Here is a 19931-nt window from a genome sequence, read left to right as displayed (position 1 = left end):
CATGAAAGTGAAGTTAGGATAGTAGCCCTTAAGTTATCTCAAAAGTTTGAAGATTTCCACTATTTAGTAAACATTAATGGATTAGTGAAAGTACCAAGCCACCATATGACTCGAGTCATCTGTTCAAGTTGATCAGCTTGACACAAAACGGAAGTCGTAGCAGCAAGCACAGTGAGGGGACACGACCACCCGACCTGCAAGCCAAATCAACGGTCAAATTGTCGGATGGCAAACGAAGCACTCGTTTAGTTAATTCCAAACCGACATGGAAAAGGTCGGTGTTAGAGCCCCAATTCTAAAAGCAAAGGGCTCCATATGGTGTCAGCTCTATAGGGAAACGCCATAGGACAAGAAGATCAAGCCGTGTTTGATGCAACTTCTTTCAATCTTGTTAGATATCAGTTAGGCTCCACTGGGGCCAAGCTTTGTTTTGGGATTCATGCATATCTTCTGGGATTTGACACACCACTAAATGTATCAATTTCCGCTAACCACTATCCCACCAAAGCTTTCTAACCTTGCCTCCATAAAAGGAGAAAAAAAATATCTACAGTGGAAGTATACCATTCATGATATGAACTACGATCACGGAATTTCCAGACCTCAAGGCATAATTATAAGGACGAGAGTCAAAAAGTTATCAACAAGCTTTAATCACTTTAATCACTCGTCAAAGAAAATTCTAGAAGACGTTGGAGTCCTTCCCTAAATGTTGTGCAATTACGAGTGTTTTATCCTCCTATTTGCTGCATAAAAGGAGAAAAAGTTATTAATAGGCTTTAGTCACTTATATTTAAGTTATAGTGAGCTCGACAAATAAAATTTTAGAAGACGTTGGAGTCCTTCCCTACATGTTGTGCAATTACGAGAGCTTTACCCAAGTTTTTTCTCCATAAAAGGAGAAACATATCTCACCCGAACTTTATCCTATTTGCTACATGGTATACAAAATTGAGCTTCAAAATAGATATGCATATTAACTTAGAGTTGAATACATAGAAACTAATCCAAAAAGTATTTTACTTTGTAAATTTTTGTGTTTAAAACATAAATATGATAGAGTCATTTGAGTGGTATTGTGTTTAAAACATACATATGATAGAGTCATTTGAGTGGTATTGTGTTTAAAACATACATATGATAAAGTCATTTGAGTGGTATTGATCAAACCTATTGTGGAGTGATTCGAATCACAAGTTTAAAAACAAATTTTTCTTTACTCTTGATCTTGACCATGACCATCCTATTGTGGAGTGATTCGAATCACAAGTTTAAAAACGAATTTTTCTTTACTCTTGATCTTGACCATCAAGATAATCCGTTCCAAGACTTTTTCTTAGATTGATTCCATAACAAGTCACTTGGGAAGAAATGAATTTTGTCGAGTCAGATCTGAGCTAATAAGTAGCTAGATTTCACGAGTCAAACCGCGTTCCATTTACTAATAAAACAATAATTCAATAACATATTAACTTTTTTCCACAAAATTATCTGAAAGATAATGAAAGCCTATTTGACCACATGGACTGCCTACACAACAGGAGATTCATATTGATTTCCATGGCATGGAGTTTAGACAACTTCAACATCAGCAGCAATGACACTCAACACAACGTAGAAATGCTGAAATTAATTAAACATTAGCTGAAAAATGTAGAGCATATGGCAAGGCAATGATAAAACAGGATGTACTCGCCATCAACAATTTCAACGAGAACAAGCAACTAGGGAAAGTTGATTAAGCCCATTTGGGACTAATGTTGAAAGAACAGAAACATTTCATAATGGACAAAATTTTATGTTCTTATCTAATTTGAGGCCATACATTGGGTCGGTAACGACCCAGATCCACCGCTAGCAGATATTGTCTTCTTTGGGCTTTCCCTTTCGGGCTTCCCCTCAAGGCTTTAAAACGCGTCTACTAGGGGGAGGTTTCCACACCCTTATAAAGGGTGGTTTGTTCTCCTCCCCAACCAATGTGGGACATCACAATCCACCCCCTTCGGGCTCCTTCCTTTAATTGATGTGGAACCGCCACCAAATCCACCCTCCTTCAGGGCCAGCGTCCTTACTAGCACATCGCCTCATGTCTACCCCCTTCGGGGAACCGAAAAGGCTGACACATCGTCCGGTATCTGGCCCTGATACCATTTGTAATAACCCAGATCCACCGCTAGTAGATATTGTCCTCTTTGGGCTTTCCCTTTCGGACTTCCCCTCAAGGCTTTAAAACGCGTCTACTAGAGGAAGGTTTCCACACCCTTATAAACGGTGGTTTGTTCTTCTCCCCAACCAATGTGAAACATCGAGCTGACCTTTACAACGCATTGAGAGTTGGAATTTTGCCACCAGGCGGCCTGCTCCTATCTACTTTGAGATACCTGAAAGAAATGAAATATGGTGCAGTCCTGTATAATTAAGGCGTTGAGTCATCTAGAAATACTTCATATTTTGGAGTTAGATTTTAATACAATGGATTATGGCTGAACATAACATTAAATGAGAGGAGGAAGGAACGCATAATATCACCCAAATATAAGATGTCAAGAGTAAAGGTCTGTGTTATTTCTTCCCTGGTAGTCCTTTACCTCTGAACTACATACTACAAACAAAAGTCAAGATGATGAATTTGCCTCGCTGATAGGAGTTGTTTGTTCCATTTACCACAGGAAAAAGGTCCCACCGGATAAGTTGCAAGCAATAAGGCCTAGCCATTTACATCCAATTCTTCACCTGTTCATATGAAAATTAATCAGTATAAGAATTGAGAACAAGTTTCGAGAACGATCGGTATTATAAAACTAGTCGAAAAGAAGTTGAATCTAGTTGTAGCAGGATGTATATCATGTGACGGTAGTCAAGCTGATGAAAATTTATAAATTTAATAACAAAAAAGTACTCCACACAAACTGTTACCCTATAGAGTACACATATTCATACAAATCAATATTACACTATAACAGCCTAAGCTCACTCTTAGTCGATATTGTCCTCTTTGGGTTTACTCTTTTGGGCTTCCCCTCAATAGGGAGAGGTTTCCATACCCTTATAAAGGATGTTTCGCTCACCTCCCCAATCCCCCCCCCCCCCTCGGGGCCAGCATACTCGCTGGCTCGTTCCTTTCTCCAATCGATGTGGGACCCCACCAAATTCATCTCCTTTGGAGCCCAGCGTCCTTGCTGGCACATCGCTTCATGTCCACTCCCGGGCCTCAGACTCAGCCTCATCGTTAGCACATCGCCCAGTGTCTGGCTCTGATACCTTATGTAACGGCCCAAGTCCATTGCGAACAAATATTGTCCTCTTTGGACTTTTCCTTTCAGGCTTCCCCTCAAGGTTTTTAAAACGCGTATGCTAGGGAGAGGTTTCCACACCCTTATAACCTCTCCAACCCTCTCCAACCGATGTGGGATCTCACATCACCAAATCCCAAGTGCATGTATGTGTAGCATGCTGATAAAACCTTGACCCATTTCCTTTTTGTCTCAGAGTTTCAACCTTTTCGATCCCACAGTTTTCCTAGTACAAAAGCCAAGCATAGTATAGTGGAAAAACTATTTTCTGATTTGGATCTGTAAGCTTGACTGTCAGCAATTTTTTCTTTTTTAGTAAGAAAACGAGTTTCCACTAAGATAAATGTACGCATGTACAATAACATGCAAAAAGAACCAGCCCAACAAAAAAGGGATACTCCAACAAACTACAAGACACCCCAATCCAACAAAAATCAAAATAAGAACATTATTACAAAAAGCATAGTGACCGATGTCCACAAAGAGGCGTTGAGCCTCACCACCTCCCCAAATCTCAACACACGACATCTCCATATTTCCAAAAATCTTATTGTTTCTAAGCTCCCACAACATAGAAAAAAAAAAAAAAGTTATTCTCCCGAAAAAGCAAACTCAAAAGCACCTCGTTAATAATAGTGTAATCATCGCTATTCTAAGCCAAAGGTCTGAAATCATCAAAGCCAGAGAGACTGTTCAAACTGACCCAGTCAAGCGATTTTCAAATTAGAGGAGTAAAGACTTTCACCTTCATTTCTTCTTTTCTTTAGTGGAAAAACTAAAGGCAATTATAAACCGAGGCATCAATTCAGATGTTTTCAGGATAGATTTTTCATTTTAAAAAAATCAATGTAAATCAGCAAAAAATTGACCAGGGTATAATCCTCAGACATCAGCTCAAAAGTAAAAAAGACAATTAAACTCAATTATGGTAATCATCCATAATTCTAACCAACAAGTTTTCAAACACAAAATATTGTGAGGGCATGTGATTGTTTAATGAGACTAGCCAACGTATATGCAACTTGACCTATATACATTGGACACGAGAAAAGGATTGACAGAACGAATAAAGCCTCTGCTTGAAAACATAAGGAATTTTAAAATTTGAACTCTTAACTAACAGAAAAAAAAGGTAAGATAATACCTTCCTCTAGCGTTCTCTTTCCCTTCTGGGATCTTCCTCTCATGTTCTCTTTCGCTTAAGTGACTTGATACTCTTAACAATATAGCTGATGACCTCCTTCAAAGTAGCTTTCCTCCCTTCCTTAAAGTTCCATAATTCAGGTACAGAATAACGACCACTTGGATTATATTCATTCATTTCTTTAAGGGCAACAACAACGGCATTGTATATCTCATCACCCCATTCCTGCTTGAGACCTTTCAGTTTCTCATCATCCTCGTCAATATTTTCCTGTTGCATCACGTAGTTAATAATGTAACTTTCAACTAGTCAATCCAGAAGATGGAATGAAAATACTACTTCAACAAAAGAACTATGTGGAAAACATCACTGGAACAATTTACCAGCTATAATGTCTACCAAGACTAATCAAATAACCATAAGATATTTCATACAATGAAAAAGAAGTGCAGAAATAACTTATTTCCATATGAAAATAAGCCCATTTATTAGAGATCTGTAGCTTCAAGGTACTGTTTGTTCTGGTACTATCTGGATAATCTCCAAGTCTGTTTGGCATGCTCTCAAGGTAAGTACCCAGGAGTTGGTTTGTCCAGGCCATGAAAGTGATTGATAGAATTTGAAAGGTTTATTCAAGACTCAAACTTGGCTCGAAGAGCAGCAAAAGTGTGAAGGCAAGATTCACACTAAAATAACCATAGATCAGACTTGATGGAATAATCGATTAAAAAAAATAGACAGATGAATGCAGACAGATTGCGCCATACATAACGAAACCTATGAAATAAAAAAAGCGAAGCTCTAAAGCACACTTTGGTAAGTCACATTCTAACAAATAGCCATTATGACCACAGGGCATACTTGGCAAGAACCTAGTCCCTTTTGGCAAGGACCCTAAAGCCTCCACCGAGAACCTTCAAAAACGGATACTCTCTTACATATAGTCATCAGACCTGGATGGTGGTAAGCAAGCAAACAACAAGCAGAAATGGTATAAAATCTATACACCGACCCACAACATAAATGCGCTAGAAAACTCAGATGCACTAGTGCTGTGTTGAGAATCGTAAGTTTGTTTGAGTTTGAAGTTGAATTTCAAAAAAGACTCGGGTGTGTGTTATTTATTATTATTTTTTTTTTTGGGTAAGAAATCCCACTTTTGTTGAGAAAAAATGAATGAATACACAAGGGCACAGACACAGACACACACACACACACACACAAATAATAATAAACACAAGAAAAAATAGTTCCGCTAGCTACAAAATGACTTTAATATAAAAGAACAAAATCAAGCTAATACTTATAATTACAAAAAGGCCTAGTGAACGATGCCCACAAGGACCCTACAGAAAAAGACTCGGGTGTGTGTTATCAACAATTCTTCAATTTGAAAAACGAAAGTTGTGCCATGTTCTTACCAATGACATATTTGGCCATATGCTGTTAAGGAGTAAACTATGGAGATGGTTTTTGGAATGCAGTAATTTAGATACTGAGCAGAAAATTGGAAATATGGAAAAGTTTTCTGTCAACAAGAGGTAGAGATCGACTTTGTGTCAGTTGGTGTAGCTTGCAAGAAAACATTCCAACTTATTTCATGTCTATTTTTCCAATGCGAAGGTAGGTGGAAGCTCTGATCAACGGTTACAGCAGGGAACAATAATTTGAAAAAAGGGGAATAAAGCTTAGTTGACAAAATTGCTATGGATATCTCTTGCTCAATCTGATTAGCTTTGGTATAAGGCAATTACTAGTATCAATGGGAAGAAAGAGGAACGGGTTTTAGCGGAAGGAAGTTTGGTGGAGGAAGATGTCTTTGCGGGAATATAATGAAACAGAAGATGTTTCAAAATTTTCTCGAGTGAAAGTTGGATATGTTTTGAAACCCAGGTTTTGGGAAGCTGTATGGGTGGGTCAAGTGTTATTGGTATTCAAATATCCTAATTCATAAGGGCTGGTGGAAGGAAGTTCCAATCAGTAGATGTAAGGCAGGATTAAAGAACAACGAGCTGGAATCTTACAACTAGAAGGATCTTAAAAAAGGGAGAGCAAGTTAAAGTTGTTGGAATCGGTAAAGTTGTTGAAGGGTTTGCTTTAGCTGTTGGGGTCAAATGGTTGCTTTTCAATCAGATCCTTCTCTCATAATTTGTTAAAAGGTGAAACAACTAGGATGGTCATTTGTGCACTGACATTTCAAAAGAAACGTGTGCTGAAAGGGTAAAAGTATTTCATTGGACAGCTCGTCTCCAAGAGTCATTACACAATGGAAAGAATTCAATGTAGATGTCCTCTTTGTTAGGAATCACAGATCTCCACAATGGTATGATATTGTCCACTTTTAGCATAAACTCTCATGGCTTTGTTTTGGGCTTCCCAAAAAGGCCTCATACCAATGGAAATGTACTCCTTACTTATAAACCCATGTTATTTATTTATAAAGTGTGTAAAATACAAATCGTGTTTATTATATATTGTCGTTTCAGCAGAAAGACATGGCCTGTTTTCTTCGAGTGGCAAGTTTGTGGGAAGTTTGGATTCATCCATCTGCTATATTGAAATAATAGCCTCAATCTGATAGGACTAGACAGCAAGGGGTAATATGGTAGTTAGAAAGGCAGTTTATTGAAAGTCTGTTAAGAGACTATTTGTTATAACTAGTGCGATAGTGCATTAGTGGAAGAAGCCATAGTGTGGCGGTTTAGTCTTGAATATGGAGAAAAGAGGTGCGTCTAACTATTTTAAGTTACTTGGGAGTATCTTACTGTATTTTCTTCTTGTTCTTTCCATACCATTCCCCAAACTATACAAGCTCTCTAACCAGTTTTTAGCCACTAAAAGAGATATAGGTCACTTCTTCACGGATGATGAGAAAGACATTAAGGTTACCTGGGAATCCCCGTCGATAGTAACAACTTTAAATGGATGCCAATTTGGATCGGTCAAATTATCCTGCCACAAGGAGCATAAAGTGGAGGCTTGGATCATTGCCTCATCCGGAGAAAATTTCTGTTTGCAAGTATTCTGGAACGGTTTAATATCAATATCCCCCATTCTCTTTATTCCAATATTAACACGGGCATTTGACGATTGATCTTGCAATCCCTGCACAGAAAAAATCATTGGTTGATGAGAAAGTAGTATATGTCATCATAATTGTATGTTATATATCTTTTCTTTCTATTACGAATAAATTGGAGAACCAAGAGAAAATCATAAGTAATAGAAGGGTCTTTCTTTCCTAGTGTTTGTCCATGGAAACTTAGTAAGGTTTAGGATGTAGAAAGTAGAGAATAGGAAAGAACATTACACTTATTAATTCTTTACGGGCGTCTTGTAACTCATCATTGCTTTCACGCTCCTTAGCAACTAGAGTTCGATACAACTCATGCAAATCATTCAAATCTTCAACCTTTTGATTCAAATCATCATCCATTTCTTTCATCTTCTGTTGCACTCCTACATCATCTTGATCCTCAAGATGCTTCATAACCTGTAGTTTCCCTTTCAATTCTTGAATTTCCATTTCCAGCTTCTGCTTGGCATCCAGCTGCTTTTCTAACTGAAGAATCTTGCTTAAAGCCTCTTCTTTTTCTCTCTGGATGATAAAAGTTATCAAATCATTGCTTCTAAATGGGAAAATAAAACAGAAACTAAGATAATACATACCGTTACACCAAATGCATTAGAATCACTAACAATAAACAAACCTTCTGCTCTTCAACAAGGCGTAAAACATTTTCATCAGCCCTTCTCTGCTCCAAAGAAGCTAATTGGAGCGAATTGTTCCTCATATCATTCTAGGACAAGAAAAAAATGAAAATGATTATAAACCATGACATCTTTAATCATAAAATAGATATACGTTTAAGCTTTTTTATGCTTACTAGACCCCACATCTTAAATGTAAGAGAACATTGTATGAAATATGAAGTAAACAATAATAGGGTAAAGACGTAAAGTTGGCAACCAGGACGATACGAACATAGAAACTGCAGGAAAAGCAAGTGATTTTTCAATTTTCTTAAAGTGAACACAGGATGCCTCATATCACCTTTTTCTTCTCTTCATCAAGCTTTTGTCTCTCGATTCCAGTCAATGCTTCACGTTTGTTCAATTGCTTACTCCAGGAATCAAGTTTCTTTTTCTTCGTCTCCAATTCTTGGTGCAGTTTTTCTTGTTCTTCTAATATTCTTCTAACATTGTCACGTGCAAGTCTTTGTGTCTTTCTAGTTTCTGAACAAAATAAGACAAATCATAAACACCAAATAGCATATTAGTGATGCAATATAAATACACACTAGGGAGATAGTAAATGTTGAGCACAGTCATCATCTTTATGAGGGTGGTTTAGAGATGATCCGTTGCAATTTAAATTATGGAAACTGAATATTCCTTCATACCATTGTTTGCATATTAGGGTTATAGTATATTCGAGCAAAATATACGAGAATATGAGCTAAACATTCATGAATATATGCTCCCGCACACAAACAAAAAAGAACAACCTTCAACAAAAGCATGGTGAAGCTGGTCTTTCTCTTCAAGCATCCTACTTAAAGACATTGTCTTCTCATTGTACTTGTATTGCAGTTCATCCAAATTTTCATTAGTCAAATCAATTTCATGGGTCAGATTCTCCACAACAGTATTTCTACTTTGAGTTGCTTCATTCACAATGTCTGAGACAGTCCTCAATTTCCCTCTTTGTCGAAGAAACTCTCCTATTGGCTCATTTGAATTATAATCATCAGCCCGTGCACACCAACCAAAAATATCCAAGCTCAAATTTGTTTCGGCTTTCCAATTCTTTTTACTATGATTGTTGGTCTCAAACAATTTTTCGAAGTCCGTTGCATTTACAAAACCATTCCAATCATTGTTGAATTCAACTATTGCCTGAGCTCTTGGTTCATTATCATTCCAAAAAATATAAACATTCAAGGGTCTATATTTAGCAAACTTTTTCATCCAATATCCTGAATCACAGACCGACTTTCGGTCCTCCCCTACCAATATATTGACTATGACACCCATCCAAGGCCATACATAAAGCTCTTTTTCAGAATCCTGACTGATAGGAGTCGGTGCAGTTGGACGCGGTGCTTGGTCTGCTTCAGAAGCTAGCTCATTCTGCAGAAATTTTGCTAAAGCAAGATGGTTCGCCTTCTGTTTAGCATTCCTGTTTTTAGAACCTTTACTCACTCCAGAAGCATGCTGGAGTAAATCCTTATATTTGTAGTCTTGTTTCTTCTTGCCCATACAGAACGGGCATCGAAGAATTCCATTTGCTGTTTTTACAACAAGCCTCCCAGTCCTCAACTGCTCATATGGTTTATCCACGTAGTCATTGATCTCTGATTCACTAAAATCCGACTCTTCTTCACTGCTGTTGTCCATCTAAATAAGCAAATCATTATAAGAATGGTTAATCAAAAGCGGCAGAATTATACATCATTAACTAAGCATTCAAGGAAACGAAGCCAGACATCATGATACATCCATCTACGTGTCACTATACAACAAAAATTGATAATAGAATGACAAAACAAGGAAAACAACCAGAATCAATCACTACAAAACAAAAAATTGTTGATCAACAACTGATGACAGCACAAAAATTCCCGATCATTCCCCCTCGACTGCAAATTTTGCACTAGTTGCTTTTTTCATCCTAAGAAAAGAACCCCATGTGTTAGATGAACACGACTCTCCACAATTGTATGATATTATCCACTTTGAGCATAAGCTCTCATGGCTTTACTTTGGGCTTCCCCAAAAAGGCCTCATCCCAATAGAGATAGTATTCCTTGATTATAAACTCATGATCATTCCCTAAATTAGCTGAGTCTGAGATCAGTATTCCTCAATTATAAACTCATGATAATTCCCTAAATTAGCCGAGTCTCAAGAGATCAGTATTCCTCAATTATAAACTCATGATCATTCCCTAAATTAGCCGAGTCTCAAGAGATCAGTATTCCTCAATTATAAGCTCATGAACATTCCCTAAATTAGCCTATGTGGGACTTTCATCCAACTTCATGAAACTTCAACCACCAAAATTTAGAAATCAAAACCCTGGCTGCATGTTTAGAGACTGTCGAAATACTGAATTTCTGTTTATAGAAATAAACTAATGAATTCCTTAGTTTAACGGGAGGGGAAAAGAGTCGATCAACATTTGGTGCGTGAAACATCGCCTCGAAAACAAATTCGAAATCAAGCAACATTGATGAATGTTCTGCCAGAGTGCAACACGAATCCCTAAGCTAATGGAAAGAAAAAAATTAAAAAAGGCAAGAAATAGTGAATGAATTCCAAAGGAGGACTTACTTTTGTTCTTGATTACAGTTTGACGATCTTCGAAAACCAGAGAGAGAGAGAGCGATAGAGAGAGAAAAGAGTGTTCTTTCTTCTTCGCTGTGGTACCAGAGAGACTGTGGGAAAGACGAGCAAAATTTCACTATTAATGTTTAATAAATAAATAAATAAATTATGAAATTGGTAATTAAAATAAATCAAATATAATTGTTTAGTATTAAGTATATTAATATTTTTTCTAAATTTCATTTATTTTTATCATTAATATTTTAAAAAAAATTTGAAGTTTCTTGGTTTTTGGTCAATTTTTCTCTAGAATGTTAATAGTTTTGTTTGATTTTTAGGTTATTAGGTTTATGTTCGAGAGCTCTACAACTTTGGTGAAGACGTCGAGAGTTGTTAAGGACAAACAAATGAGATAATGTTTAGAGTTTAGGTAAGAACGATGATTCCAGGTCGTATTTGAAAGTTTGGAAATGAGGAAAGTCATCGGATATGTGGCTGACTAAAGCTCGAGGTAAGAGGTGATCGATTCGATTTGGTTCGGTTGGACTAGTTGGTTCGATCCTATAGAATTAATTTGACAGATTTTGCATAATTTGGCCTAGCTTGAAAATTAACGCTCGAAATCATGATGAGCATGACGTAGATATTGATTATGCAAATGATTTAAGATGGAATTCACTTTTGAAAAATATGATAGTTGTAGAAATAGGCCGTATGCACGATTTTTTATGCTTTAAAATGTTTATTATGTAAAAATTGTTTGGATTAAGAGCATGATAGAGATCCACGATTAGGTTAAATTACTACGATCACTCTTGATTATCTAAGTTATACTTGATAGGAACATGATACTATGGAGAAACCGTAAGAGTTTTGACGGCTAACAACCAACGGGCTAACAACGGAAACAACTAAAAATAGGATTGAACCGCAAGGTTAGCGGTAAGCAAGCTCTGTTAGACGAACACGACTCTCCACAATGGTATGATATTGTCTACTTTGAGCATAAGCTTTCATGACTTTGCTTTGGGCTTTCCGAAGAGGCCTCACACCCATGGAGGGAGTATTCTTGGATTATAAACCCATGATCGGCCAATGTGGGACTTTCATCATCCAACACCTCCCTTCGAACAAAGTGCGCCTCCCCTTAATCGAGGCTCGACTTCTTTGGAGTCTTAGTCATTTTTTACTGCCTTCAAGGAGGCTTGACTCCTTTTCTTTTGGAGTCCTTTGTTCAATGTTTGAGAATTTACCAATCTATTGACACGACTAAGTTTAGGGCATGACTCTTATACCATGTTAGACGAACACGACTCTCCACAATGGTACGATATTGTCCACTTTGAGCATAAACTATCATGGCTTTGCTTTGGCTTCCCCAAAAGGTCTCACACCAATGGAGAGAGTATTCCTCGATTATAAACCCATGATCATTTCCTAAATTAGTCGATGTGGGACTTTCATCATCCAACAAGCTCATTTGGACATGCCGAAGGACATGCATGTCAGTGCAACACAGCTTCAAGCTCAACATATGGTCTATTGAATACAAAATTGAAAATTTGAAAAATTAAGTTAGATACAAATCTCAAAGTTCAAAGATTAAATTTGTAATTTAACTCTTATCAATGAACAAAACTCATGTTCGGGATTCTTATATCTCATTCAATCCATTATCTCGAGCAAGATGTGAGCATGTTCGGGATTCTTATATCTCATTCAATCCATTATCTCGAGCAAGATATTATTCCGCTCAATATGATTATTCTGGCAATCATCTTGTTATCAACTCTTTTTTGGGTAAAAATTCAGTTCTGTCATCCTTCTTCATATGGACGCATAATTAAATAAGCAATAGTAAGTTTATTCTTCATACAGAAACCAAGCAACAACAGTAACATCAACATTACAATGGAATACAATGCCATGAAGAAAGGGGCACTAGTAGAACTTATGGTGAACACGAGCCACCGTTGTGTATGAGATCGTCCAATCGTACCTCAAAGCAATTCTACAAATACAACATCTGTAACGGTGATAGGTCGTCGACGAACTTCTCATGCATAGAAGATGTATATATGAATAATGTACAAGAAAATTATTGTAAAGAACCATTACCCTCTTTTGCTTGATGATATTATATGTACAGACATGTTCTAAGGTTTTGCTTGGCCATCCGGACTATGACTGTGAAGCTGAGATGAGTTTGTCCATTTCGGATCTGATTGCTGCTGGTTTATGGCCAGGATGGACGGTGGCTGCTGCTGTTGACCCGGTTGCTGGGCGTGCGAGCTACTAAAATGGTGTAGAGGTGGACGGGTCGATGGATATTGCGGAGGTCGGTTGAAAGGATTTCCATTGACTGATGCGACCTGGCTTGCAGCTATTCTAAGCCGTTGAACTTCTTCCTTCAAAGCTTCACTCAAAGCTGTGAACCATGGGAAAGAATCATATGAATGCTTGTGTGTGTGGAATGAACCTACCCTCTAACCGAAAGAATACTAGAAGAAACAACACATCCAGCTAAACTACTCTAGAACCATCAATATGTTCCTTCTTTCTTTTGCTTGTTTGTACTCTTTTCATACTATAAAGTGCTATAATAGAAGCGAAAGGCGAGATAGAAAGGCGGTTGTAACACGCATACCATCTCGAAGCTGTGCTTGTTGCTCCATAGCCTGTAACCGAAGTTTGAGTTCCTTATTTTCCACGGTTAATCCAGAAGTATCTCTCTGCATAACACGAAATTCATCGTATAAGAGTTTTCTTCTTACTTTTGATTATTATAGAAGAAACAAGAATTTCATTGATGAATGCAATTTACAAAAGGGAAAAAACTTTCAAAAGTCCAAAGTGGATATTATCCTCTTTGGGCTTTGCCTTTCGGATTTTCACTTAGGGAGAAGTTTCCACACCCTTATAAAGAATGCTTTGGGGCCGAGCGTCCTCACCGGCACTCATTCTCCTCTTCAATCGATGTGGGATATCACAATAGTATGATTTGAAGTTTTAAATAGGTAGCAAGAAGCTGTGTCATGACGAAGTCCACATTATGGATGCCATTGATCCAGAACTTGCATTGAATAGTCAATTGAAGAAAATAGAATTTCGGTATGTTTCTATAATAGCCCAAACCCACTGTTAACAAATATTGTCTGTTTTGACCTGTTACTTATAGGGAGAAGTTTCCACACCCTTACAAGGAATGTTTCGTTCCCCTCTCCAACCGATGTGGGACCTCACAATCCACAGGGCCGAGCGTCCTCGCTGGCACACTATCCGGTGTCTGGCTCTGATACTATTTGTAGTAGCCCAAACCCGCCACTAACAAATATTGTCCGTTTTGACCTGTTATGTATCGCCGTTAGCCTCACGGTTTTCAAACATGTCTTATAGGGAGAGGTTTCCACACTCTTAAAAGAATGTTTTGTTCCCTCTCCAACCGATGTGGGATCTCATAGAGGATTCTTTTATCATATTATGATATGAGAGCAAAAAAGTCTTGTGTTCCAATCCTATCAATATCATTTTCTCCTGAATTGCTATTAATAGTAAACGAGAGGAGAGTGTTAAGAATATGCATAGAAGATTCAATCTACATATCCGATCTACAAAATTTAAAATTTTATATTGCAAAGTAAATCAACATTCCGGAGTCCTTTGTTCAAATCCTTGCAAGTCAAGCATTCAAGCACAAGAAGCTTCCTTCATAAGTTGTGGATTTAAATCTACTTCTCCTTCAACCATAACATAATATCCTAAGAAATCTATCTACCTATCTAATTTTCCAAACCCACAAGTGAGGTGAGTATTAAAACTATATATGAAAGACTAAAAATCATTATCTATAATGTTAAGCTTTTAGATTGAGTGATGCCATGATCGAACCTCATGAATTTCCAGGAATCTAAGAAGATATCTCAACTTTATTGCATTTTATCAGTCCATTTCTTCAACTTTCGAACTGACACGCATGAGAGGGAAATACAGTCTCTAGCTATAGAATGAGCTATTCGTGAGATCCCACATCGATTGAAGAGGAAAACAAAACATTTCTTATAAGGTGTGAAAACCTCTCTCTAGTAGACGCGTTTTAAAAACCTTGAGGGGAAGCATGGAAGGGACAGCCCATAGAGGACAATATTTGCTAGCGGTGGATTTGAGTTATTACAGATGGTATCAGAGTCAGACACCGGACGATGTGCCAACGAGGACGCTAGGCCCCAAGGGGGATGGATTGTGAAATCCCACATCGGTTGGAGAGGGGAACGGAACATATCTTATAAGGGTGTGGAAACCTCTCCCTAGTAGACACGTTTTAAAAACCTTGAAGGATAAGCCCAAAGAGAACAATATCTGCCGGGGGTGGGTTTGGGTCGTAACACTATTGTTCCATTTTCATGCGACACCTCAAACTCACTTCTAGCCTGAACTTTTTCTCCAAGAAATCTCTTCAACTAGAGCAGCAACATTGATCTAATGTCTAAACATTTCATAACCAAGCTAATCAATCAAGGTTGCTGTACAACAAAACATCCAATTCTCTATGAATGTGCAATGGACTTCATACCTGAAGAATCGTCACCTGCGCAGACAGAGTGGTAGCTTCAGACTGCAATGTCTGAACCTTTCTCTCCAGCTCATTCGCGTACCGCATCTTCCTCTCTTTCGATCGAGCTGCAGATTGTCTGTTCGCAAGAATCCTACATTCAAAATCCATTGATTCAGGTCATCAATTTCAAGTTCAGTCAAATTACACATAAAAAGGAAGTGGATGTTAACCTTTTAGCCCTTTTCGGGTCAATTAGGGCTAGCTCCGCAAGTCTCTCCGGGTCCATCGCCTTCTTCACTCCATCAATCGCTAGGCTTGAATTCGCCTCCAACGACGACGAAGAACCATCCATGGACAGGCTATGTCGATGACGAACTGGCCGATGTTCACTCACTGGAGTTTTTATCGCCAAAGAATCGATCTCCCCACTATCACCGCCAAGGTCCAGATTCTGCAAGAAGTCAGAGTCCACGGACAAGCTCCGCAAGTGACCACCGAACGATCCGGAGACAATCGGCTCCGGCTTAGGGCGAACGGCATCATCGGAAAACTTGGAATCAGACGAATCGACAACCATCGCAGCACCACAAGAAGGAGGAGAAGAAGGGGAAGACAGCATCGAGAGGTCGAGCTCTGAAGGGTCAAAGAAGAGAAGTTCGTCGAGGTTCGGGAAGCGAAAGGAAGTGTCGGAGTGAGAGCGGCGGTGGTGAGAACCACGATAAGGATTCTCCGGCATCTGTTCGATGTCCATCGCCGCCGCCGCCAACGGTGGCTTCGCCGACGAGAAATTAGGGTCCATCAGCATAATCTTTGCTGTGGATTTGTGATCGAAGTTACTATAAAAAGATTTATGAACAGCGTACTCTAATCGACACTCAAATTATATAAATAATCGAGATTTTAGGAGAAACTAAGCATCAAATTAATTACGTTCCTGTTTTGGATTTGTTGTGTAATGTGTTCTTGAAGAGAAAAATTTGCACTAAAATCAACAAACAAAAAGGAAAAACAAGTATGGAGGGATTGGATTTCGTGCCATCACTTGAATTTCAATCTTCAACATCGTTGGTCAAGAAGCTCGACTTGTTCAAAGCTAAATATTGAGCATCACGTTCAAATCATTGATGTGATTTGAACGTGATAGTCATACAATGTCATATTATACGTGCATTGTTGATACATGATTTAATTTTTGCACAATTTATTGATCGTGGAGCGTTTTAAGGAAAAGTTATTATGGTCGAGTGTTTCTAAGAGAAGAATTATTAGTGTTTTTGTTCTGCAAATACTCATCAATTGTATGTTTTATTTTGAACAAAAATTGAATAGGGTTGTGATTATCGTAAGTATTTGTAGTACAAAGTGTGTTTTTGTAAGTGTTTCATTGTGTGTTGATTATTCATTTCAGTGTGTTTTGATCGAGGATAAAAACCTACAAAGTTAAATGCTCGGTTATCTAAAGAATTTGATTCTCGAAAAAAGATAGTATATTAACATTATTGTAAAAAGAATGGAAAATATGTTAAATCGATTTTATATGGAAAACGAAAAATATGTGAATACCCGTTTGGCTTTTCAATTTAGAATTATCTAAGAAGCATTCACGCACGAATAAGATAATTAGATTTTTAACGTGACCTATGCTTCTACTATAAGTAACTTTATGTGCATCATGGTTTGCACAAGATCAAACATTACACGTATAGTATATGAATAATCTATCTAGAGAATAACACTCGAGGTTGTAAAGTGTATTAGAGCTTTTTGAGTCGTAGATCGATGCAAGAGGTGATGAAAAATTGGTAATTCTTTAATGGGTCAAAATTTTCTCTTGGAAAGTGTTAGATATTAGATTACTTGCATCCCATCCCAAATAATTGAATTCGCCACAACGGAAAATAGGTTATGATCCCCACAGATCAAGACACATACGGTGTGACCCTTAACTGGCGCCCATCTAGCCACGCGAGGGTCAAGATTGAGGTGTTATGATGTGATCTAGGAGGACGGTACATCATCCAACACGCCAAGAGTGTGCATTGAAGATAAGTCGAGGCATTTGCAGGGTTTAAGAGAACGAGGCGACACGAGTGTCGAACACAAGCTCGAAGAGGTTGGGTTGGCACGAGGCCATATATCCGCTCGCTAAAATGACGCCTACTCGAGAATGATTGAAAATGTCTCAAAATGTACTATAGGGGGAGGTATGATGTTAGCTCTCCACCACCTCTAGAGAGCATTTTGAACAAGCGAGCTACCCTGTGACATATGTGTGTCACATTGAGGGCGAGCGTTCCGAGACGAGTATCTTAGACAACTTTATTTGAAATGGATTTTTCAAGGACAGTACCGAAGGACACAGGTGTGCCGGTACTGTGCCCCAACCCGTATGTTAGAGGTTGGATTATACACCCGCTATTCGGAATGGATGTCGTAAATGGTCAAGCATTGACACCAGAGAGTCCAATGCTGGATAAGAATCTAGATAAATGGATGTTCAGGATGTTCCAATGAGATGATCGACACATGGGTCAGTTTTCAACGAATGTGTCCGAGCAGGCCAAGATGATCGAGCTATCCAGAGACATGGGATGACATGACGATGCATGGATCGTGTTGTTGAAAACCGAGATGACAATGAGATGAGATATTGTTGTGTTACAGACAAGTGAACATGCACGCGCAAGCGGTGTGTGTAGACAAACAACCTTGGATTCCGCACAAGTTATATTTAGTTGGCATAGAAAAATCTTGTCTAAGGTCTGCCGAATCCACAAACCTGGACAAAAAATGTAAATGGGGCTTGAATTTTCCTTAAGGCTTGTCGTAAGCGTGTTAAGATCACGACGCTGCACGGTTGAACAAGTATGATCGAGACAATAAGAATGAGATTTTGCCGATTTTAAACACAAGTTTTAATGAATTTAGAATGTAAACAATATCAAATTTGTAATTTAATAAATGCTTACTCTAACTAGATGCGTGGAATCAAAGAAACTTATGTTGGATGATGGAAGTCCCACATCCACTAATTTAGGGAATGATCATGGGTTTATAAGTGAGGAATACTAACTCCATTGGTATGAGGCCTTTTGGGGAAACCAAAAGCAAAGCCATGAGAGCTTAGGCTCAAAGTGGACAATATCATACCATTGTGGAGAGTCGTGTTCGTCTAACATGGTATCAGAGCCATGCCCTAAACTTAGTGGTGCCAATAGATTGGTAAATCCTCAAATATCGAACAAAGAACTCCTAAAGAAAAGGCAGTAAAAAATGACTAAGACTCCAAAGGAGTCGAGCCTCGATTAAGGGGGGGTGCACTTTGTTCGAGGGGAGGTGTTAGGCCTTTTGGGGAAACCCAAAGCAAAGCCATGAGAGCTTAGGCTCAAAGTGGACAATATAAAAATGACAAAGACTCCAAAGGAGTCGAGCCTCGATTAAGGGGGGTGCACTTTGTTCGAGGGGAGGTGTTAGGCCTTTTGGGGAAACCCAAAGCAAAGCCATGAGAGCTTAGGCTCAAAGTGGACAATATAAAAATGACAAAGACTCCAAAGGAGTCGAGCCTCGATTAAGGGGGGTGCACTTTGTTCGAGGGGAGGTGTTAGGCCTTCAAAGGAGTCGAGCCTCGATTAAGGGGGGTGCACTTTGTTCGAGGGGAGGTGTTAGGCCTTTTGGGGAAACCCAAAGCAAAGCCATGAGAGCTTAGGCTCAAAGTAGACAATATCATACCATTGTGGAGAGTCGTGTTCGTCTAACAACTTCAACAAATAATAAATAACTTAGGCTCGAATGAAAGATTATCAGTATGAACAAAATGCTAAAGCAATATCTTTGCTCATTCAAGGAATCTTCCAAAATCTACATAGATTTTGAGCTATTATTTATGTGACTTAGGTGAGTAATTATCCTTCAACTCTTAATTAACTACTAACCTAAATGAGAAGCTCGTTTATTTATTTTCTCGGAAATACACGAGCCGGGTGTGTGTAAAAAATCCATAGTTTTTTCTCTTCTTGAAGTCTCGATTAGTTCTTCTCTTCAATTTGACGGGTGTTACCTTTTATAGTCCTCTATTCTTATGAATTCAGGGTCGATTAAGTCAAATAGGACACATGACAACTTCTTATTGATGGTGCAACGCCATACACATTGACTTTTCTCACCTCATTAAGTAGAATCTTCTACTCGTGTGCGAATATTCGTGTGAACTTTGCTCTTCTAAATGTGTCACAACTAATTTTCAAGGCTTTGAAGCTCCGATCATGGAAAAAAAAAATGAAAAACACAAATAAAATAAGAGTAAAATAAAACAGACAATAAAAAATACGAAAAATACGATAGAGTTTCATACGATTTAAAATTCATATAGCACGAATATCAAAATCCAAAACAAAACACAAAGCAATTACTGTTCAAGTTATTTACAAATGGGGAACGAGAATGAAATACCAAAAATACAAATGGTAACCCACAAGATATATAGGTCAAACTGACAACCCGGGATGACATCGTTCTGTGACAGTGCAACTCACAAACACATTCTGACCTCAATCGGTAACTCGTTCACCTGAAAAAAAGAAAGCAAAAAGGAATGAGTATGATAATACTTAGT

At 38.2% G+C, this 19931-nt stretch overlaps 2 protein-coding genes across 3 annotated transcripts; both read right to left on the bottom strand.

The window, feature by feature from the left end:
- Positions 1–1621: 1621 nt before the first annotated feature.
- Positions 1622–10898, bottom strand: LOC111797101 (factor of DNA methylation 1). Of its 2 annotated transcripts, XR_002815478.2 has the most exons (9): positions 10774–10898; positions 8946–9837; positions 8492–8673; positions 8148–8237; positions 7748–8035; positions 7327–7542; positions 4438–4707; positions 2589–2733; positions 1622–2381 (listed from the first exon to the last, which is right to left on the bottom strand). XR_002815478.2 is itself a non-coding variant. In XM_023679999.1 (8 exons), exons 2-7 carry the CDS (start codon positions 9835–9837, stop codon positions 4477–4479), a joined length of 1899 nt encoding a protein of 632 aa, XP_023535767.1. In that variant the 5' UTR covers positions 10774–10898; the 3' UTR covers positions 2430–2733; positions 4438–4476. The 2 variants fall into 2 exon arrangements, 1 of the variants encoding a protein (XP_023535767.1); XM_023679999.1 differs by lacking the exon at positions 1622–2381 and having other exon boundaries at positions 2430–2733.
- A 1712-nt stretch (positions 10899–12610) lies between these two features.
- On the bottom strand, positions 12611–16226 carry LOC111797619 (transcription factor VIP1). Its single transcript, XM_023680676.2, has 4 exons — positions 15550–16226; positions 15338–15470; positions 13415–13499; positions 12611–13195 (listed from the first exon to the last, which is right to left on the bottom strand). Exons 1-4 carry the CDS (start codon positions 16122–16124, stop codon positions 12924–12926), a joined length of 1065 nt encoding a protein of 354 aa, XP_023536444.2. The 5' UTR covers positions 16125–16226; the 3' UTR covers positions 12611–12923.
- Positions 16227–19931: the final 3705 nt, after the last annotated feature.

The sequence above is a fragment of the Cucurbita pepo genome, chromosome 6 (genome assembly GCF_057944985.1).
Source record: "Cucurbita pepo subsp. pepo isolate OVF chromosome 6, ASM5794498v1, whole genome shotgun sequence".
Lineage (NCBI taxonomy): Eukaryota > Viridiplantae > Streptophyta > Magnoliopsida > Cucurbitales > Cucurbitaceae > Cucurbita > Cucurbita pepo.
The sequence above is the reverse complement of the archived record's forward strand: the minus strand, read 5'-3'. Positions and strand labels throughout refer to the sequence as shown.

Bases quoted from the DNA above. Each gene is read 5' to 3' on its own strand.
- LOC111797101 (XM_023679999.1), bottom strand. From the start codon at position 9,837: ATGGACAACAGCAGTGAAGAAGAGTCGGATTTTAGTGAATCAGAGATC. The intron at 8,674-8,945 runs GTTGTTCTTTTT...TATTTTGTTCAG, and splicing joins TCACCATGCTTTTGTTGAAG to AAACTAGAAAGACACAAAGA. The intron at 8,238-8,491 runs GTGATATGAGGC...TTCTTGTCCTAG, and splicing joins TTGATGAAGAGAAGAAAAAG to AATGATATGAGGAACAATTC.
- LOC111797619 (XM_023680676.2), bottom strand. From the start codon at position 16,124: ATGCTGATGGACCCTAATTTCTCGTCGGCGAAGCCACCGTTGGCGGCG. The intron at 15,471-15,549 runs GTTAACATCCAC...TTTTGAATGTAG, and splicing joins GACCCGAAAAGGGCTAAAAG to GATTCTTGCGAACAGACAAT. The intron at 13,196-13,414 runs GTATGCGTGTTA...CATGGTTCACAG, and splicing joins ACAAGCACAGCTTCGAGATG to CTTTGAGTGAAGCTTTGAAG.